This window comes from Lygodium microphyllum, chromosome 11 (genome assembly GCF_053477565.2).
Source record: "Lygodium microphyllum isolate KBCC chromosome 11, Lygodium_microphyllum_v1.1.10, whole genome shotgun sequence".
Classification (NCBI taxonomy): domain Eukaryota; kingdom Viridiplantae; phylum Streptophyta; class Polypodiopsida; order Schizaeales; family Lygodiaceae; genus Lygodium; species Lygodium microphyllum.
The window spans coordinates 143,696,024-143,719,854 of NC_141145.1; the positions used below are offsets into that span (position 1 = coordinate 143,696,024).

Consider the following 23,831-nt stretch of genomic DNA (forward strand, 5'->3'; position numbering starts at 1 on the left):
AAAAAGCCAAGTTTTTCTTAAATTAAGGCTTAAATCCTTCATTATTCCCTTTCTGCTTAAGCAAATTTAGCTTCTTTTACTCCAAGTCACTCGTTGCCGCAGACTACTCAGATAAGTCTAAATCACCATTGACTTTCAACCTCTAAGAGGTGATTATTGCATGGTTACTCGGGGTTGTGAAACCTCATCAAAATATCATAAAAATTTCTAGTCTTTCTTGCCTATTCCATCTTATCATTTTACCAAGAATTCACTCTTTATTTTGGTGCTTATATGCCAAAGTTTTATTGCTATGGGTGAAGTGTCTCTTCAAGGCATCTTTATTATTTGGATATCTTCATCAAGCCATCTGCAATCATCATGTCTCATGAAGGACCATCCGATATTGCAAATTTTGATTCTACATTGCTTCAACCAACCATGGAGCAATGCATGGATTTACTGGCCAAACAATTAGAAGAAGAGCGTCAACATCAAGTCCAACTAGAATAAGAACCACAATCTCTCAAGTATCCATCTTTCCAAATTTCCTCTGCTGACAATGCTATGGTCCATACCATCAATGCCACCCTCAAAGCACAATCCAACCTCAAAGAGATGAAGATAAATAAATGTATCTTTAAATTTAATACTTACGATGGTATTACATATGATCATAAGGTTCTTTCTTGGTAAGTCAATTCGACTCATATTTTAATAATGAAAGTTATGCTGAAAATAAAAAATTGCGTGCTTCACATTATTTTATTGACAAAGCTTCTTTATGGTGGGATGCCACATGCAAGAGCGCTAATCGTCCTCTTATATGGGAAGCATTGTGTAAGGAGGTTCTCACTAATTTTATTCTTGCCCAATTCGAGCTTCGTGTGCAATAACAGTGGAATGTCTTTATGCAGCTAGAGTGAGAGATCATTCCTCAGTACACTGAAAGATTTTGGAATACTTTGCTACAACTTTAAATAATCGAGCGTGTAGTAGCTAAATCGACTTTTAAAAGGAACTATATGTTCGGTCTTCTTTGGTTTTTTCGAGGTGAAGTCAACATGTTTAAACCCAACACATTTGATGAGATAATCTCTTTGGCACTTTTTGTACTTCCAACTTTCAATTTGAAAAGAATCATCATAATCACCAACCTTGGATGAGAAATTTTTATAATAATGTAAGCCAACCTAATCCCAAGATTTCTCATCTACCTTCTACTCTGCCTAAGTCATTTGAACTAAAAAATGTTAATCTAAGTGTCTTAAAATACCAATTCTAAGAATATAATTTGTTATAAGTGTAATCACTCTTGCCATATTGCGAGTCATTGTCCTATGGAAAACACTCGTGATTGAAAAAAGCCTACTACACATTTAAATTATCTTGGAGCTGATGAAGTGACTAAAAACCTTAAAGCGATGCCTGATTTTGATGAAGCCACGCTTATTGGAGAAGACTCTAACGACATTAATGAACCTATTGGTAAACTTTCTATCCATACTTTATTGAAAATGCGATATAAAATTCATAATAATGAAATAATTATTTTGCATGATGATGGAAGTATGCATGACAATTAGAAAAATGCAGTAAAAAAATTGCAACTTAAAACTATTCTGTCCACTTATGAAATTAAGATTATATTTTTAGGACAATGATATAATGGAACTAAAGAAGTACCTAGATTAGAAAATTGCATTGGACCTCATAGAGAAAAACAAAATTTTCTAGTAGCACCATTATAATCTGCCGATGTACTTTTAGGTATGCCTTGTGGCATCAATTTAATTCTAATATATTGATTATGACATACATTCGATGCATATTCAACACGACAGATTTTTTTTTTCTTGAAGGACTAATAGACATTGAGCTATACCCATTAATTAGTCACACTCAAGCAAAGTGTGCCATTTGAAAATAATTTAAAGCTTTTTTGTATTACTTAATGAAGTCTAAGCTGCTAATTCTAAGTTGATCCCATGAGAAAAAAAAGTATTAATAATTTTTAAATTATTTTTCTTTTGATTTGCCTCCTTAATTTTCTCCATCATGACCCAATGGATCATCAAATTGACCTTCTACTTGGTAGTCAACCTCCTTGTAAAGCTCCTTACTGCTATAATCAAGTAAAATAAAAAGAAATCCAAAAATAAGTTGAAAAATTATTAAATTGAAAATTAATCCAACCTAGCAATTCACCTTTTGGAGCTCCTATTCTTTTAATAAAGAAAAAGAATCAAACATATCATATGTGCATAGACTATAGAGCTCTAAATAAAATTACTATTAAAAATCGATATCCAATTCCTTGTGTGGATGATCTGTTAGAAAAATTGCAAGGTACTATTTTGTTTAGCAAGATTGACCTTAGGTCCGATTATCATCAAGTACGCATGGCTACCACTGGTATTTATAAAATTGTTTTTAGGGCTCAATTTAGCCATTATGAAATTTTAGTAATGCCCTTCAATCTTATTAATGCACATGCCACTTTCAATAGAACGATGAATTGAATATTTTTAAATTTTTAGCATTGTGTTATTGTCTTTTTTTATGATATTCTTGTATCTAGTAAAACTGAAAAAGAATATGAAAATCATTTATCTTTAGTCTTTAGTTTACTAAAACAAAATTGTCTTTTTTTCTAATCCTAAAAATAGTACTTTCTTTTAAACAAAAATTAAATATTTAGGTCATATTGAATGTGTTAAGGAATACAAGTTGATCCACACAAAATTGAGACTATTTATACATGGCCTACATCCAAAATGTGCATGAAGTTTGCTCATTTTTAAGTTTAGCCAGCTTTTATCGTAAATTTATTAGAAAGTTTTCATTACTTGCTTTGTCATTAATTGTGTTATTAAAAAAATGTCTTGTATTTCATTGTGGTGACAACCAATAGCGATCTTTTGATTTACTAAAGTATGCATTAACTTATACACATGTTTTACAACTACCTAATTTCAATAGACCATTCTTTCTAGTCATTATTGACATTAGTGGTTCTAGCATTGGTGTCGTATTGATGCAAGATGATCATCCAATTGCATACTTTAGTTGTAAATTGAAATCTTTTGAACGTAAATATATACCTATGATAAGGAACTCTTAGCTACACAGTACATGCATTATGAATATGGAAACATTATTTAATGGGCTCAAAATTTATGATTAAGACATCAACAAAGTATCAAACACCCTTTTTCTCAACTGCAAATTTTCGATAGGAATATTCAAAGGCCATCTTTCATTCAATCTTTTCATCCTTTGATCTAGTATCAACCAGGTAAAGAAAATGTTGTAGTAGATGCATTAAGTTTACACTGTCTGTAAATATATTTCTATATTTGATGGATTTTTCTTTTATGAGAAACGTTTGTGCATTACTCAACCTTTTCATCATTTTGTTCTCCAAGAAGTTCACGATCAACCTTATATGGGTCATCTTGGCATCATTTCTACTCTCTGTAATTTGTAATAAGATTTTTATTAGCTTCATATGAATCAAAATGTTTTTGTTTTTGTTTTTGAATGCCTTGTTTGCCAATGAATCAAAAGACATTATGGTAAGTAGTATGGTTTGCTAATGCCTTTACCTATTCCTAACTCACCTTGGGAACAAATCTCAATGGATTTTATTATTGGTTTGTCATTGAATTTTTCACAAAATAATATGCTTTAGACTATTATCGATAGATTTAGTAAGCAATCATATTTTATTCCATGCAAAAAAACTCTAATGGCCTCACAAGCTGCTAACCTTTTCCTTAAGCATATCTTTGTACATCATGGTTTGCCAAACATTATTTTATCTGATATTGTGATCCTCATTTTTACAATAAATTTTGAATAATTTTATTCTCTAACCTTGGTTGTACTAAAATGAATTTTAGTTTAGTCTTTCATGTGGAAACTAATGGCGAGATTGAAACTACTAATAGTACTATTCTCGATTTGATTTGTGCATATACTATCTCTTCACATGGCACATGGGATCAACATTTACATCTTTTATAATTTTTATATAATAATACATCTCATTTTTCTGCCAACAAAGCAGATTTTGAAATTATCTATGGTTATAAAATGCCAACACCAAATTTCATTTAAGTTAGAAAGTGCCTTGCATGGCTGATGATTAGGTGCATACTCATTCCACTGTTTTTGAACAAGTTAAACAATTGATTGCTAAGGCCCAATAATCCTATATCAAGCAAGTTGATAAACAACACCAAGCTATGTATTTTAAAGAAGGTGATTATGTTTGGTTATTGCAAATTGAGAAACATAGATTGCATAATATTGAGAAGAATTCTAATTTTAAAAGGTGCACCTAGATTTTATGGACCATTCAAAATTCTTCATTGTATCAATCCTAATGCTTTTAAATTATAATTATTTGCACATTGAAAAATTCATAATATCTTTCATATTAGTCTTTTCTGTTCATTACCCATTTATCCAATGTATGATTCTCCACCATTACTTGTAGATGATCATGATATTTAAAAAATTCTTGAATCTATTATTGATACTAATTACATGATCATCCGCATTGGTAATACTTATCATTACTATCTTGTAAAATTTCAAAACCATCTTATTGAGGAAGCTCAATGGATGAGTGCACGTGCTTTGCATGGTTCTCCATATTTATTGACTCCATATTCCACCAATGGCAATTGAGGACAATTGCTATCCCATCTTAGGGGTCATATTGCCATATGGCACCTACATGAGGGGACGAGTTCCTTCAATGGTTCTCCCTTGTGTACACGTTGACATGATGAGTGCCTTGAATGGTTCTCTGTTAATGTAGGGCATGTTCGTACGAGTGAATTACTTTTTGTCCTAGGCGAAAGGTTGATGGGGATGTCTATCCTTTTTGAGTGGCATGAGACTTGCAAGTGTGAACACATGTGAGGTCATACATGGGTGATGCCAAAATATACATATCTCAATCGTTAACGTCTACGTGGTTTGATTATTATGGAATTCCAATGATTAGTTGATTTATTATGGCAAGTTGCATTTATTCAGTTAATTATTTTTCTAAATTTTTTTTTTGAATTTTTGACTGATATGTAGAGTAAGATGAATTGGATATATGCGACAAGCACAATTTATTCCAAAGAAATATTCATTAAATTATTTAAATAGATGCACTATCATTTATTCTAAGGTGTGTGTACATTCTCTTTGTAAATATTTATTGATACTTGAAATTTTTAAAATATATACTAAATATATTTTAAAAATATTTTATGGCTCTCAACAATTATGCAATTGGTTGTACCCACCATTGATTTATTTAACTCAAACTCTTTTGTGAAAAGAGTGATTGTAAAATGACCTTTCTTTGGGCAAAGTAAGATTCATTTTAATATTATAAATACGACATGGAGGAGATACCCACTCCATGTATGAAGGAAAATTGCTCCCAATTGTGTGTCGCTCAATTTTGCTTTACTCTTGTTTAAGTTTATTTTGAGTTTTATAAGTCATGCTTTCAATTTTTGTAATGAAAGCAATCAACCATGGAATGAAATCTAACTGAAATTGAAAATTAACTAAGCTACAACAAAGAATTAACAAATCTATTGCACCAAGACATCCTCATCATGTATTAATGGTTGGAGATTCAAGAATACATGACGGCCATGGCTGAGTGCGTCATAGGCTAGAAAGAAGCTAACTCCAAGAAAAATGGTAAAGCCAAGATTATTGAATGATCAAAAGATGTCTTGCCTTTGGCCACTAGTCCCTTTTATTCTAACCCTCTTCCAAACTTAAGGGCTGTTCACACATGTACATATAGGCTAAAGCTAAATTTACAAAGGCTGGAATTAATCCAAGGTGCAAATATTAATGTTGTATTTTTCCTTCATGACAAACCATCCCTTCCTGAAGATGGTTTTGTCCTCAAAACCAAGAAGTAAGGGCCTATATCCAAGTCAAGAATGATAGTAATCATGCCCATTCATCTTCCAAATGATAAGAAAGCACTGTCCATGAAAAGAAGACCTTTTGCATACCAAACTGTGAGAAAACTGGCTGCTGTCCAAACAGGGCTGATTCACTAAAACTGCCATAACTTTTGATATATTGGTCCAAATATGGCGTACGAGGTGTGGAAATGAAGTATACACTCCCAAGCATCACCCCATAACATCAGAATCAAATTTTGATGAAGTCAGGACAGTTTTATTGTCTGCAGAAATTTCATACAGCAAGCTGTCTCTGCACAGTCACTGCATACTGCATCATATATCATCCTGTAATAGCCAAGGAAAGTTACTGACATAAGTGGATGGTTGCCAAGAAGACTCTTCAATGGGCAAATTCTTCCACTTAATAAGATACTCAATGAGAGTACGATTTCTGAGAACTTTCTCTCTCTTTCCAATAATGCTTTCAGGTTCATATATGATCAGTCCTGCCTCATCCAATGGTGGTAACTCTTCCAATACTTGTACATCGGGCCCAACATACTTCTTCAGCTGTGAAATATGGAATACAACATGTATTCTAGTGGAGGATGGTAGCTGAAGTTTATAAGCAAGCTCTCCAATTTTGTCTAGAATCAAATATGGTCCATAAAACCTATGAGCAAGCTTGTTATTCCCACCCTTTAGTGAAGCATAATGCGTCTTGGGCACTTTGAGAAATACCCAATCTCCAACCTTGAAGTCTAAATGTCTTCTTTTCTCATCAGCATAGACCTTCATTACGTCTTGTGCTTTCCTTATGCTGTCCTTGCATTGCCTCATGAGCAACTCCATTCTCTCCAACTCTTCCTTTGCTTGTGGGTTGATGTCTTCATGGAATAAAACTGATGGAAGTTGAACTTTATACCCATAAAGAGCTTCAAACGGAGACATCCCAATGCTCATGTGATGCGTGTTATTATAGCAAAATTCAGCAAGGTGGATCCAACGATCCCATGAAGCTTGTGTGTCATGACAATAATGCCTAAGGTACACTTCCACCCAATGATTGACTCTCTCCGTTTGCCCATCAGTCTGAGGGTGATAGGCCGTGCTAGGAGTGAGGAAAGTACCCATAGAGGAGAATAGACTTTTCCAAAAGTTGCCCATAAACTTCGAATCACGGTCTGATACTATTCTCATAGGCATACCATGTAGTTTGAACACACCTTCCTTAAATTGCTCGGCGACTTGTCTTGCTGAATATTGGACTTTAGTTGGGATAAAGTGGGCTGATTTGGTCAATCTATCAACTACCACATAGATACTATTCCATCCATGACTGGTAGTAGGCAATCCCGTTATGAAATCCATGGAAATATCTGTCCATTTGCCCGTAGGTATAGGTAAAGGCTGAAGTAAGCCAGCTGGTAATAGAGTGGAATCCTTATTTTGCTGACACTCCAAGCATTGAGATACATACTCTTTAACATCTTTCCATAGACCTTTCCAATAAAAACTTTGATGAACTCTATCAAACGTCTTGAAAAGGCCCAAGTGACCAGCCATTGGCGATGAATGCATCTCTTGAAGCACCTTCAGCTTGAATTTACTGTTGGGAATCAAGTACACTTTAACCTTAAACCATAAGAGGCCATTATGCACTTTAAAATTTGGAAATTCAGCATCACACCCTTGCTGTAATTTCTGTAAAATATGGGCAGCATGCTCATCAAGCACATATTCCTCTTGAATGTCTTCAATCCACTCCTTATAGATGGTAGACACAGTAGATAGACTGCATGCCCACATTCTTGATAACGCATCAGCCACCACATTATCCTTGCCAGCCATGTATGATATTTCGAAATCATATGATTGCAAAGTAGCCAACCATCTCTTTTGCTTGGGAGAAAGATTGGGCTGCGAGAGAAAATATCTCAAGACCCTATGATCGCTTTTGACTTTGAAGTGTGTCCCATAGAGGTAGTGGTGCCATTTCTTGATTGCATGTAAAATAGCAAGCATCTCCTGCTCATAAACATGCATCTCTCTCTCTTTGTCATCAAATTTTCTGCTCTCAAATGCAATGACACCATGCTCCTGTACCAAAACTGCTCCCAAACCTCTACCACTGGCATCTGCATAAATGGTAAAAGTCTTGGAGAAATCAGGGCAAACTAGTATGGGTGCTGAAACAAGCAATTCTTTCAGCTCATTAAAGCTCTTGTCCGCGATCTCATCCCAAAAGAAGGCCTCCTTTTTCAGCCGATCGGTAAGAGGAGCTGCAATATGAGCATAGTTTTTCATAAACCGTCGGTAAAAGGATGACAAACCAAGGAACCCTCTTAATGAAGTGGCATTGGTTGGTGTAGGCCATTCTTTGACGCACTGAACCTTCTTAGGATCCACTTTGATTCCATCTTCTCCCACTATATGACCCAAGTACTCCACTTCCTTTGTCATAAAAGAGCATTTAGTGGCCTTGGCAAACAGTTTGTGTATCCTCAATATGTCAAATACCTCTTTTACATGCTGCAAATGGTCTTCTTTATTCTTGCTATAGATCAAAATGTCATCAAAGAATACCAAAACTGTTTTAAAGAGCAATGGCTGAAGTATCTTATTCATGAGAGACTGGAATGTGGCTGGAGCATTTGACAACCCAAAAGGCATAACCATAAACTGATAAAGACCCCTCTCCGTCCTGAAGGCTGTTTTGAATTCATCCCCTTCCTTCATGCGTATTTGATGATATCCCGATCTCAAGTCAATTTTTGAAAACACCTTGGCATCCTTCAATTCATCTAAGAGATCATCTATTCTAGGTATGGGATACCTATTCTTGATAGTGACCTTGTTGAGATCGCGGTAATCAATGCACATTCGAAAGGAGCCATCTTTCTTCTTCACAAGAAGGACTGGAGAAGCAAAGGTGATTGGCTTGCCTTAATGAGACCCATTTCCAAAAGCTCTTTGACTTGGCGTTCTACCTCTTCTCTTTCCACTTTGGAGAGGCGATATGGTGGTTTGTTGATGGGCTTTGTATTGGGCAGCAAGTCAATGGGATGATCCACTTCTCTTTTGGGAGGAAGAGAGGTAGGTGGCTGGAAAATATCATCATATTCTTTCAGCAAATTACAAAGACATGGGTCCATATTGTTGGTAGGAGAAGAGGGATGATCCTCTTCAATCTTGGAAAGAAGAATGGTGAACATACATGCCTTTGCATTTATCTCTTTCTTAACCTTCTTGGGACTGATCATCTCCATTCTTTTCTTTTCAGCTCCATGTAGTGTTACTTGTTGTCCACACCATTTAAACTCCATTTCCATGGTGTTGAGATCCATGGTAAATCTGCCCAAAGATTTCAGCCAGTTGCAGCCAAGTATTATATCAATGGGACCCATTTCTAATGCAATTAGACTCACTGAAGTAGTGCACAATGGAGAAAAGGTGATAGGTACATTTGGACAGCATTGATTGCTCATCTCAAAATTTCCATTTGCCACTTGGATTTTGAGTGACGTAGGCATTTCATGCGTATTCAATTTCAGCCCATTGAGTGACTTAGCATTAATGAAGCTATGTGTACTTCCCGTATCTATGAGTATATGAGCGGTCCTTCCCTTGATTTGACCTTTAAGGCGTAGGGTATTATCCCCTCTTGAACCACTCCATGCATCACTTGATATGGCACATAGCGATGGATGTAAATCAGTCCATGAATCGTCCAAATAATGACCACCCGGATCGAAAGGAAACCCATCCATCGGATCATAGAACTCTTCATGGCCATTCTCTTCATTTTCATGCGCCTCTTCTTGAGTTGTTGTGACATCAAGCTGAGCCAAGCTTCCTTCAATAGATTCACCATCGGAATCATCCTCGATGATCATGCTAATCTTCATATTTTTAGCCTTGCATTTGGACTTATGATCGGGTGACCATTTCTCTCCACATTTGTAGCATAGACCTTTAGCATACATATCTTTGAGCTTATCATTCGATACATGTTTGCCTTGAGTAGGGACTGAAGTTTTGGCATTTATATCAGTCCTCTTTCCATCAAATCTATTTTCAGCATTAGGTCTGAAATTACTGCTTTGTTTTGACCCAAACACAGTAGGAATAGTGGGTATCTTGCTGTAGGTATTGCTGTAAGTATTTGATGGCTTCCCGATATGCTGAAAATCAGTTTTAGCATGCCCATAATGGCCTGATGTCCTTGAGAACTGCGTAGGCTGAAAAGAATGCCCTGTTTTTGGCTGAAAACCCTTGTATTTCTGCCCATAACGTTCAGCCAATTGAATGGCAGCTTGTAGGGATGTAGGATTCATGGCTCCAACTTCAGAAGAAAGAATAGGTTCCAAACCAAATATGTATTTATTCAACTTGGCACTGTCGGAGACCCCATGAACATACATCGAGAGGTTCAAAAACTGATTTGAGTACTCTCTAACCGAGAGACCACGTTGCTCAAGAGCATACCACTTTTTCTCTAACCTCTCTTTTTCAATAGGGGAAACAAAGACTTCAATCATAGCATTTTTCAATGCATCCCAAGACAAGAAGTCATGTCCCATCCTCGCCATATATCTCCACCAAGTGTGAGCATAGCCTTCTAGATGAAGGGCTGCGAATTTTACTTTGGCATTCTCGGGCCTTGGGTAAAGAGAAAAATACATCTCTAACTTGTCAAACCACTCCTCCAACTCCGTGGGTGAAGGATTCTCTCCCTTGAAGTTTGAGATAATTATTTTCTCCTTGTACTCTCTCTCGTATTCAGGAGGTTGTCCATTAGGGTGCTGCTGCCCACTATGGTTTTGTGGCCCAAAAGAATTGCCAAAAGGTCCTTGCCTAGGATATTCATTATTTCCATGCCCTTGTGCATAAGGAGTTTGCTGTCCATAATGCATACCATGACTTTGTGGCTGGAAACAATGTCCTTGAGGATGAAAGTATGTATTGCTCACATTGGGAGGTTGTCCATGCATCGGTGAATTGAAAGGTGGTTGCTGCCCATTATTTTGCTGATTCCAACCATGATTTGACATGGGACTTGGCCTATTGGCCTGCACTTGAGGGGAGAAATTATGTTGTGGCTGTCCAAAAGCATTTGGGGCTGAATTCACATGTCCATGTGGCTGCCCATAAAAGTTTGGGGTTGAATTAATATGGACTTGCTCACAACCACCAACATTTGCTTGAGGGTAAAATTGCTTGTAGAAAGAGTTGCACCCATGGATGTCTTCATCATGCTTTGAGTTTGTTTGCACTCTTTCTTGAAGATCCTGCCCATGTGGCTGAAAGTGACCCTTTTGTTGATGGAATTGTGGCTGAAGTGAAGTAGGATGAGCAAAATCCTTAGCTTTAGATGATTCTCCAACTTCAAATTGACCTACCACCTTAGGAGTAAGTGGTTTAGGTGGTTCTTCAGCCCTATGCGGGTGTGGGATATTAAGACCAGCTGTAGGCAACATTTTCTCACCAAGAAGTGCTACAAGCTTGTCAATACCCAACCTCATACCCTCGAAACCTGATTTCATATCCTTTATGTCATTTGACAATTGCTGAAAACTGTTTGAATTCATTGAGATATGAGACGTCTCTATGGGTTGATTGGTAGGGGAGTGAGTGGAGCTTGCATCGACCTCATCGTTCTCATAATGCATTCGATAAATGGCATCTTGAGAAGTGTCATGATGTTCACCCCTTTCCTGTTGATGTTCATCCCTATCCTGCTGATATTCCCTCAATTCTTCATTGATAGCATCCAAAACAGGGTCTCTCTTCTTATTTCTAGCCATGGGTTGATTTCTGTCCTGAATTTCTGTAGTAGAAAAACTTGATTATCTTTACTTCTAGAGCTCCAAATTACGAGGTCTCTGGCTCTATTCAAAGCTTGAAGAGCCCTCTATCCAATGATCTATCAAATGCAGAAAATGGATGAGTACAGAAATTTCTGTAAGGGATTTTCTGTTGCTGTCTGAAAATTCCTGCAGGCAGTGAATACCCTGTTCTAGTCAATTAATGGCTTGTACCATCAATACCCAGCATGTACCAACTTCATAACCTTGTAGGAGAGTCTCATACGTCTGCCCATACTGAAAATGATCTCAGTAACCAGTAAAATGGCTATCTGACTCAAAGTAGACTGCAATCTTTAATGAGGGTATGTATACATACTCTGTTCCAATCTTTCAGACTGAACCATAGTGTCTTTACCATAGGATGTATACATTTTACTGTAGCCATATGTCTTCATACATTTTCCATACCATACATTTGCCAATATCACAAGAACTCACTGTCCATCCTCATGCTGTAGGCTGATTTCAAATGCCTTTGAGATTTGTACCTGCACCTAAACTTGAAAATACGTGGGATCCGAGACTCGAGGGGTTTGCAAAGTTCCCTCTCGGGCCGGGTTGCGCTCCCCTTCAGGGTCCTCGTCGGCAGGGGAGTGTCACCTCACTATTGTCCTACCGACTCGCCCGGCATCCACTTTTTCCTCGTGGGCAAGTACATGGCAAGTGAATTCTAGCTCTAAAAATCAGTATGATATGCATGGAATAGAAAGGAAATACAATTGCCTTTCATTTGCCCTTTTTTTCATGATATGCAAGATTGAAATTGAAAAGGCTGAAATGTAAATGAGAAGTGGAGAGGTATTTACCTCAGCAGTGACTCACTGCTTACAAAGTTTTTTTCTCACTTACCAATTGGGTAATGATTTTCTTATGATCAAGAGGCAAAATAGGCAATCAATTTCATGTCAGGGTTAGGCAATAAAAGATTGAGTAATGAAGCTCAAGAAATTACTGATTTCAATGAATGGAAGTAGATGGGTAATGCTCATTCATTATGGAAGAGTTTGAGACATTTAGAGATGGCCATTTCAGTAAATTGAAGAGGTTTAGTAAAGACAATGATTGAGATAACCTATAGGCTTCATGTAATGCATTAGGCTATGAATGAAAGCTTCATTTAATCCTCTTATTTCTCTTCAGCAATTGGAAATGAGATCAGCAACAATTGGATGTAAAGAGAAATTAAGAGTGATTAGAGTACCTCATTTGATTGATTGGAGAAGAGCATTGTTGATGGAATGACCTTCAATCCATAATGCTTGACATAGGTGGGCTGAGCTTGATAATCCAACTTCTCTACTTGAAGTAGGTTGCAATAGGTATTAGAGAGGGCTTCAATGTGTCCAAGAGATCCCGAAATTTGAGAGGGAATGCCAAAATTTAATGGCATAAAAGCTTCAGGCTGTCCATTGAACACCTAGACCTCCATTGGCTTCAATCACTTCAATGTCGGTCCAATGTTGATGGATTCTTGGGGGGGAATGGTTGAGGAAGCTTCAGAGATGCTTTGCCCACAAAAGCCCCATGAATTGCTTTAAAAATTTCAGGAATCTTTAATGCTGTCCCAAACTGTTACACATAGAGTTTGCAATCTCCATATCCAAGCTCCAACAAAGCTTCAAGCTTCAAGATCAGTCAATGTTGGTACTAGGATGTATGTAGAGGCTTCAGGGAGTATAATAGAACAAAAACCCTTTGATCTTGATGAAGAAATCTGAAAAATTTGAGTGCTGTCCAGAACTGTCATAAAACTCCATATCCAGGGTTTTGAAGAAGAGGGAACACTCCAAACTGATAAGGATCTTGAAGAAATTGGTGAGATATCTCTTGTTCAAGGTTGGAGATCATGCACACGGCTCTCTGTACCTTGGCAAGGTCACCTCCAGGCACGACAGTGGGAGGCTGATAGTTGATGCCGCACTTGAACCCGGTAGGGCACCAGTCCACAAACTGAATGGTCCTCTTGGTCTTGATAGTGGCCACAGCCGCATTTACATCCTTGGGCACAACATCGCCTCTATACATGAGACAGCAGGCTATATACTTTCAATGCCTCGGGTCACACTTGGCCATCATAGACGCGGGCTCGAACGCACTGTTGGTGATCTCCGCAACAGAGAGCTGCTCATGATAGGCTTCCTCAGCCGAAATGACGGGCGCATAGGACGAGAGCATGAAGTGAATTCTCGGATAAGGAACCAAGTTCGTCTGAAACTCGGTAACATCTACGTTCAAGGCACCGTCAAAGCGAAGCGAGGCCGTAAGGGAGGAAATAACCTGAGATATGAGTCGATTCAAATTAGTGTAGGTAGGACGCTCAATGTCCAAGGAGCGTCTGCAAATGTCGTATATGGCTTCATTGTCAAGCAGCACGGACACATCAGTATGCTCGAGAAGAGAGTGAGTGGACAAGACGCTGTTGTAGGGCTCCACAACGGAAGTAGACACTTGAGGGAAAGGGTACACAGTAAACCCTAGCTTTGATTTCTTGCCGTAGTCTACAGACAAGCGTTCCAGGAGCAAGGAGCCAAGGCCGGAATCAATAGCAATGCATCAAGAGGATCATCACCCTGAATTTCTCATGCAGTATAGGAGTATGTTCAGATGGCGCAAATAGCGTGAGTGCATACTCACGTCCTGGAAATCAGCAATGGTGCTAAGTAGCTACATAAGCTACTCCTCTTGAAGCTCTTGAGGCAGGGGAAGAGGTCATCCAACCCATTCTCATGATAGAAGTGAGAAGGAGAAGATCTGATGTGGTCTTGGCCATGGATTCTTGTGGAAAGCTTGAAGAAATGAGGAAAGGGAAGAAGAAACCCTTTCTTCTCAAAAGTAACCACAGTTAAAATGTCCTGTAACCATTTGTTTGTACACTTACCCCAAATTTTGGCTCAATCTTGATCACGTCCTGCTATTTTGGCTGGGCCTTCCATTTTTTTCCATTGGTAATGCCAAGAATCACCATCTTCATCCCTGTTTGTAGCAGACCTTCACATATAACTCCGGTTTGAAATCTTCATGTCCTGTCAAGTCCTGTCACTCAAATTCCTAACTATGGTTTGCTCTCTCTAGCCTAGGAAACTGAATCTAGTACTTGAAAATGACTTCTGCAAGGATCTAAGCTACTGCTCTGATACCAATGTAATGAAAGCAATCAACCATGGAATGAAATCTAACTGAAATTGAAAATTAACTAAGCTACAACAAAGAATTAACAAATCTATTGCACCAAGACATCCTCATCATGTATTAATGGTTGGAGATTCAAGAATACATGACGGCCATGGCTGAGTGCTTCATAGGCTAGAAAGAAGCTAACTCCAAGAAAAATGGTAAAGCCAAGATTATTGAATGATCAAAAGATGTCTTGCCTTTGGCCACTAGTTCCTTTTATTCTAACCCTCTTCCAAACTTAAGGGCTGTTCACACATGTACATATAGGCTAAAGCTAAATTTACAAAGGCTGGAATTAATCCAAGGTGCAAATATTAATGTTGTATTTTTCCTTCATGACAATTTTATAAGAAAAGAGAGTAAGGGAGAGCTTCTTTGATTCACTATGCTCAAGTCTTGCATTTGATCTATGCAACAATACTTGTGAACAACTCATTAAGCAAGATCTTCTTCTTGTACTTGAGCTCTCTCTCCCTCTTGTGCACACCTTCTCATGCTGTCATTTTGATATTTCAATAAATTTGACATTAAAAACCATCTCCCACTTTGCTAAAGATATCCTAAAATTGTATTATAGTGAGTGTCTCTAATGATTCTATGAAATGCATTCCTACAATACTTTCCAATAGTTGCCAATTCACAAGGTTTGTTGACTCATACGTATCTATTAATAAACACAAACTTTTAAAAAGTAGTACTACTATTATTAGCATTCAAAAGTACTTTGTTGTACCTTTCTAAGTGTATATAAACTCATTTTTGCTACTCCTTTTTCTCTTTCTAGTTTGTAATATAACCCAACTTCCAACAAAGATTGTGATAGGGATCCACATATAGTTTTCTATTTGAAAACTATTATTTTGTGTAATACTTCTCATAGAAGAGGATGAACATGTATATCATGGTGTTGTCATTGCTGCAAGTAGTAGAAGAGCAACCAATAAGTGCAAATAGAAGAAGTCTATACCCTATATGTGCAAAGGAGAGAACTTGCAAATAGAGCTCCTTATAGAATGATGGATACTAGTGGGGAAAAAGAGTTCTTCTTTGTAGGGAAAGTTATTACTTAAGTAAATGAGAGAGCATCACTTTGAAGGGGGAATATGTCCTTTAAATAAGATGGCATCACTATATTTCGATATCTTTGGAGGAAAAATATCGATATATAAGGAATGAAACACTTTCATCATAATGTCTTATTAGAATATATGAATTGTAAATGATTTTCTTTTCAATTTCTTCTTTATGGCATATATATCAACAAACCAAAGAAATATGTGGTTTGTTATGATAGCTCTCTCCTAATTTTTCTAAACACACACTCTCTCTCTAAAGAAAAAAGGGTAATTTTTTAATTCCAAAGTAGACCTAATATGGCATCATATACAAGAGGTAGATGCTCTTTGTAGAACCTTTCATGAAGATCTTACAAAGCTTTGTGCATCAAAAGATAAGACTTGAGGATTCCATGGCAAAAGGATGGTTAATTAAGAAACCTTTAGTCTACATAACATACTACATAGGAGATCAATACAATAGTAGCTCAAGATGACCCAAGGTTGATTGGAGAGGTGGGACAAGGATAGGGAAAGGAAAAGGCCAATGCACTCATAGTCAATGCTCCTTAGGTTCTCCTAGCTATGGTGGTTGCAAACCTTATGGAGGAGATGATGCTATCTCCTCACATCAATGCCACCTAGTGAAGCATGCTTCCTCTCCACACCCTTGTAGCATGATGTACTCTCCTTTGGATCGTCACTCCATCACACCATCAATGCATTCTTCTACTTGAACCTCTCACCCAAGTTCATTTACTCTTGGAGGGGAAGTGACATCAACCTCACATGAGCATGGTTTTGGGGGTTTCAACACTCCTTAGGCATCTCTAAGATTTGGCACCTACTACCTTGGATAGATCTCTTATTACCTTGTTCTAGGATAGAACCCATACATAGCCTTTGCTATGTTTGGGTGTAGTGTCACATAGAGCCCATCTATAATGAATCCCCTCCTAGTCTGAGACCATTGCACCCCAAAAGCTTAAGCTTCCCATGACTCCTCCTAGCATGTCATACATATCAAATGGTCATGGTCATGAATGATGAGACGAGAAGAGAGTTGGCTCTAGGATGCATGACCTTGTTGTGCAAGTGTACATGCATAACATCATTATGAAATGAGGACCCCAAATTAAAATAATATATCATATGCACTCTGTATGGTGAGATTCCATAGTCATTTTGCCGATGATAAGTTTTTCAATGGTGATATGTGAATGGGCATCTCGAAACACCTAGCCCAACCATCTTTGTTCAGAGGCACACAATGCCTATAAAGATAGGTTAGGAAAGCCTTGCTAGCTTGATTGGAACCACTGGAAGAAAATAGAGAAAGATATAAAGAAATATCTTGACAAGTGGAAGCAAGAAAGGAAGGATGTAACATGCCCAAGCTATAGTAGGATTGACAGCACATCTTAGGAGTAGAAGCTATGTCTCCTTTGAGATAGAATTTGTAAGTATGGCTCCTTTGAGACAACCTTTGTAAGTATTATGGTCTAGTTAAGTATAATGCTTCAATATGTTTATATTCTAGGTTTGTACTTTATAAGTTGTTTCTATATCCCATCCATTCCTTCTAATATTGATTGTGCATTTACCACTCGTCTCCTACTCTTCTAGTACGGATTCACTAGTCATCATGCAATGACACTAGACAAAAAGTATGGGATGTAGCATAGGCTTTTGCAACTTGTGGAGAGGCTATGTGCACAAGGAGAAAAAGTAAGAGGTCTACAAAGTTGTTATATTAAGATGCTTGCATTTTTTATTTCATCCAAGATTTGTATAATCTATATTTGTTTCTTATCAGTGCATGAGGATGAGATCTCTGATTAGGGATCTCACCCTCTTTTACATTATAGATATTCAACTATATCACTTGGATTTATAATTATAGAGATTCATTTTTGTCACTTGGATTTATAAATATTTACTTGTATCATTTGGATTGTAAAAGTCTAATTTTATCATTATTGTAATGTTCAAGAATTTCTTGTATCTTCATCCTCCTTTCAAATGATTCAATATATCTTCAAAATCTACATTCAAATGATTTGATATTTTATTTCAATTCAATTGTTTCTATTTGTTTTTGTGGTATTATACAGGGTTTGAACACTAGCCCATGTTTGAAAGGATAGTAGACATGGACTAGGACCATATCCTTGCTAACTTTTTTTTCCCTATGTGCTCATCAATATAAACACTGGTATGTGCATTGGAAATTTCTTTGCACATGTCAGAACAATCGTTGTTATGAGCATCACAAATGCATACATTGATGGTAATACCAAATACCTATATCGACTAGCTCATTTTGATGACTATTTTGACATGTGTACCATGGCATGGCTTGACATTTTAAAACTTTTTTGCATGTATTTCCATCAAACTGTTCACTATATATAGTTCATTTCTTGTAGTGCTTCACCTTTCCCAATCACAAATGCTTAGATAATGCCATCAAAAACCCCTTATAGATCAATCTTATCAAAATGCAAAAACTCATTGCCTAATCAATAACATCAATTGTATGACACTCCAATTATACCATGTAAAAGGTTTTTGAACCTTGGAGCTCAATCATAGGGCCATTTCCCTCACCATAGTAGAACTTAATGTTTGATCAACGTTCATCAAAACTGAAAAAGTGACAAGCTAATTGACATCACTTTGCATGGCACTTTAATAATATCATGAAACTTTACTATGGTTAAGTTGGATTATGGATCTCATAGTGGAGCCTCAACATATCTCAAGATGTTCTTCAAAAGAATATATTGGTATGGTTTAGTGTTGGCGTAGTAGCTAGATGCTCTTGTCTCTTCTTGGAAAGAAGGCATTTCGAGTGCCAAGCATGCAAAACATGGACATTATTTCAGTATCTCATGCTTAATGTGAATAGGCAAAAAAGAGAGATTTTCTTGCAAGTTTTGTGATTGCCAAGTTATGCATGGGCTTTGGCACCAACACAATGGTAAATTTGTTAGACAAGGATGTCGAGTAAGCTCATTTGCATCTTGAACTTCTATGGATTAATTGTCAATACAAGATGACACACATAGAATTCAACTTCAAATGAGCAAAATTGTTTGCAAGCCAAGCATGATGAGTCCTTTCTAGTTGCCTACAATAGAAGATTGACATCTTTATTATGGCTACCTTGCCTCTATTTGGATTGGGTGTGTTGGATCCTTGATGTCAATTTCGCCAAGCTTGCTTGAAGTTAGAATGGAACTTTCGATGAAGCCTACCACCAAAAGGGCAATTGATCTATCCAAAATTGAAGCACAAAACATGGGCATTGATCTTTTAAGCCTATAAGCACAAGAACATGACAATTGGATCTATTAAGTTGTAGTGAATGGTAGTAGAATCCATCCATATTTCTTCATTCACTCAAGACGATCATTAATTATTGAAGTTCTACTTCCCTTTCCTTGTGGGGTTTCTTAGGAAATACATTTTTTCGGAAGGCATGTTGCAATTTCATACCCAAGAACTTTATTGCAACAAAGTATCCATGTATCTCAAGCCCCAAGTAATTTGCTAGAAGAAATTTGAAGTATGGTATAAACTCTTCTTGTTACAAGGAGATGTTGAAGATTCCTTTTTATTGCAGTTCCAAGTTCCAACCATAAGTATTATTGTGTCGTGGACCTAGGCTCTAGCCACCGGCTCTGACATTGATGCTCGATCCGAACTGACAAACTTTTCCACAATTAAAAACAAGACGACGATGATGATGGTGATAATGCAGGTGGAAAATTTGACAATGAGCTCGTTCCGTTCGGACTCGGAGCCTAAATTGAGAACTCAGAGAGCTCAAAACTTAGAAGGATATCAGCTAGTGTGACGCGAGTTGTAGAAATTATAACGGAATGAATAAAGTAGAAGTAGGAAATAACGTCATGTCGGCATTTGAAAGAAACGACAGAACAAACATTTCTAGGCGTCTTCATAGTGACTAACTTGCAAAAAATACCTCTGTGCCATCGTGCCATTAAATTAGCTCTCAAGATGTGCCTCTAGCTCTTCTTTCCTTTTGCTCTGTGATCAAAATAAAATTGTTCAACCAACCCTATTTACCGGGGCCGTCAGAAAGGCCTTCCAATGCAACAAACATTTTTACAAAGGTACACCTAGTATGCCAATAATGACCTTAGTACAAGCATATACTGAGATATTATAAACAGTGGTTTAACCTCCCATCTGTATAAACTCCTCCATGAAAAAGATGGGAGCCATTCTATGGTAATTCCGTGCAAAACTCCCATTCTATGGTAATTCTGTGTATGGTCTGTGTCTAGCAAAGGCCATGGTTTCACAGGTTTGATATCAAGCAAGATGCTCGATAACGAACATCTCTGAACACGATGGCATTGAATCGATCTGTTTGAGGCCCTCATTGGGCTTTACATAATTCGGGAGAGATGTCGCTACAGTTTGTGTGGAGCCGTCATCCAGCTCATGTGGTGATTGCTCGAAAACGGATGGCAGATCATCATTATCACCATTACAAGGAATGGGCATTGCTAGAGACTATCAATGGAGAAAGTGGGGGTTTGGATGGAGGAGTCGGGCTTGTTTAATTTGCTGGCAAACCTGCCATCCTCACTTGTATCTTGGCTGTTACACCCCCCCGCAAAATTGTCTGACTGACAAGGCAGCATCTCACCAGGCTCTTCCTCCTCTTCATCTAATTCATCCTCCTCATCTTCCTCTTCCTCCTCTACTTCTGGTTCATCCTCATCCATCTCCAATACTTGCTTGATCTCGTCTTCATTGCTGTTGTTGGTGATATCCTGCCCGACCGCATCTTTTGTGTCACCAGTACTGTTACCTGTGTTATCATGGCTGCTGTCATCAAGGTGCTCGCCTGCTGTTAAGCACATTGATGAGCTGCCTGCAGCTTCTGGTGAAGTTCCACCCATGTTCATGCCTTGCTTGTGTGCAAAACGGAAGAAATCAGACTGCAAAGACGGTATTTCTAGCATGTTATTGCTCAAGGCCACGGGCAGCGATAGCTGCTGCTGCTGAGAATTGGCATTGTCGTTGAGCAAGTTCACCATGCTGGAAGGTTGCAAAGCAGAAAAATTTGTACTGCTGTCGCAGGACATTAACTGCGCAGTAGCATCAGCAGCAGCAGCAGATGCACAGAGGTTTGCCAAATTAACACACTCACTAGCCAGATTGGAGGAGCTTCTAGCCAAATCAGCCGACCGACAATCCTCTTGTCCTGCCACGTACAGGGCACCTGCATCCAAATTACTATCCTGTAGCATATTGCTGTTGTTCAACTCCTCAGTTCCTGAGAAGGGGTCTTGGTAGCCGCCCATGCCTCCATCTTCAACAGTCTGCCAGCCAGAGTTGATTAAATTCAGGCTGATGTTTGGGTCCACAACTTGTTGCTGTGTTGATGGATTGGGCAGCATCGGAAACAGTGGATACCTCCTCAAGGCCGCTGGAAAATCCAATCCGCTGAATAGAGGCAGATGCAAATCTCCTGCGCCTTTTGATCCCTCCGCAAAATTGAGCTGGGATTTGCTGCACACAAGCATTGGATTATTGATAAACTCCCCTGTCCCGCCTTCCCCTTTTGCATTTGCCAGAGCCAACTGGCCACTGCCCACTTCTGCTATATTTAGCGGTCCTGTACCCGCATCTGCGAGATTCAGTTGTGAGCCTGCCATGCGCCACATTGATGGATGAGCTGCAGACCCACCCACTGCAATGTCCTGTGATCTCTGATGATGCCCCAACATCAAACTGGCTGGCTGCAAGGGGTTAATCAATTGCTGAATCTGACCATCATTAAGAGCCAGCATTGGATTCAGTGGGTACTCCGTGCTCATTTGCATGTATCGCATCTTCTCGAAGATCATGTCGCGCAGGGCTTCGAGCCTACGCGCATGCTGCTTGAGATCCTCAAGCCCCATGTTATCCAAAGGCTCGTCCCACCAGAATCCGCGGCCCGCGAAGTGTTGCTGCAGCAGGTGATGCTTTTCCCTTTCATTCTCCAGCTCCTGCAAGAGGTGGTTGTACTCACGCTCGAGCCTGCGGATGTGTTCGATCTTGTCGGAGTCGACGGAGACGGGGCGCTTGAGCGTCTTGTCGATGACATAGTCGATGCAGGGGTGCCCGAATGAGAAAGCCTTGCCTGCTTGGGAAAAGACGATGATGCCGACCTCAGACCCGCACAGGATCGAGAGCTCGCTGGCCTTCTTGATCAACCCTACTCTTCTTTTGGAGAAGCAGACCTGTCTGGCTGATGGGTTCTCTATTTTCTTGATCTCGATCTTGGCGCGCCCCATACCGATATGCAGTGCAACAGATCAGGCCCTCTGAGAGAGTAAAATAAATAAAAATGCGTCTATTTGCTACAGTAATGATGGTGGGCTTCCGTCCCCTGATCATCATCAGCATCAGTCCACAGTTTTGAGAGAGAATTTGGTGGGATTCCCCTTAGATGTGATGATCGGCGACAGGGCTTTCCTAATTGGGCAATCAGAATCGACGGTGCACTTGGCGTCCTCGTCAACGGCCATTCCACACACGTGGCTTCCCGCGTGTACGGGTTCCAAGCACCTCCCTGTGGGGCCCGCATTCAGTCCATGTGCACCGCCACTCTCCTACACTTGGTTCGCATGGATGGAGCTCTTACAATCAATCGCACACATCTATTATATATATATATTATATATAATCATGTCGATGTAATTGTCATATTAGCTACACTTTCCATAGTTCTACAGCAACAATAACGTTTGAAATTAGGACTAAAGACTTGTTGACAAGAGAGCAAACTAGAAGCTAGCTAGTCGTTGCCACGCCCTTCGAGGAAGCTTTCCCTGTTGGGCAACAAGCCTCCCTACGGTCCCAATGTCATGTCACCCATCTCTATTGACTGTTGGTAATACCACTCCACCCAATGATCATGTTGGTGCAAGAAGAGAGGAAACATTGCCTTGGGATCAAGAATGGGGGAAAGGGTAGTACTAACACAACCCACATGGTGTACTCTTTCCCAATTTGGTTATCTATCTACCCCACTCATGAACCAAGATGGACACTCCTTCTCACGCCTTTGTGCATCATGCAAAGACTTTGAAGACCTCCTAAATTGGTTCCATCTTGCATAACCCCATTGTTTTACTCCTCAAGCTCTACAATGCAACTTAGCAACTTCTCCAACTAGTATCAATGGAAAGACTTTAAATACCTTCTTTGGTTCCATCTTGCAAAACCCCATTGTTTTACGCCTCAAGCTCTACAATGCAACTTAGGAACTGCTCCAACTAGTATCAATGGAAGCTCCTAGAATCACTACCAAATTGGGGCTAGCCCAAAAGGGAATTGAATTTCTCTTAAATGAGGCCATGAAGAGCATACCTACAAGGACAATCATCAACTTAGTCGCGTCACAATTTAGAAAAATGGTGGACTTCCTCCTCAAGGAGGTAGACATGGTCAAGACAAAAGGCAAGGGCAAGCAAAAAGAAAAGGTTGATATTCCCAACGCCTCAAGAAGAGAGCATCCCACAAAAGCTAACTTAGTTATTCCTGTCACAATTCCAGTCATAGGGTTAAATGCTTGAAACCATGTATTTTTATGCTAGAGCCTTGATTTCTCAATGCCATCATTAAGTCATGGGTTGAAACATGCAGTATCTTTCAAATAAGTATATGATTTTTATGTTAGAAACTAAAGAGATGTCTCTTTTAAGTCATGTCAATGGATTCTGAGGAATGCCCCCTTACCTTTATTCAAAAGGTTAGAGGAATTTGATCCTCTAGGTCCCAAA

The 23,831-nt window shown here is 38.7% G+C and overlaps 1 protein-coding gene and 1 pseudogene across 1 annotated transcript; both read right to left on the reverse strand.

Moving 5' to 3' along the window:
• Positions 1-2,022: 2,022 nt before the first annotated feature.
• Positions 2,023-14,341, reverse strand: LOC148029463 (tubulin alpha-1 chain pseudogene; annotated as a pseudogene).
• Positions 14,342-19,954: 5,613 nt separating this feature from the next.
• LOC148029464 (uncharacterized) lies at positions 19,955-22,496 on the reverse strand. The gene has a single exon (XM_087688291.1). The coding sequence runs from the start codon at positions 22,338-22,340 to the stop codon at positions 20,562-20,564; it is 1,779 nt and encodes a 592-aa protein (XP_087544417.1). The 5' UTR covers positions 22,341-22,496; the 3' UTR covers positions 19,955-20,561.
• Between the last annotated feature and the right edge of the window lie 1,335 nt (positions 22,497-23,831).

What these genes read in the sequence shown, in the direction of transcription:
- LOC148029464 (XM_087688291.1), bottom strand. Translation starts at nt 22,340, where the DNA reads ATGGGGCGCGCCAAGATCGAGATCAAGAAAATAGAGAACCCATCAGCC.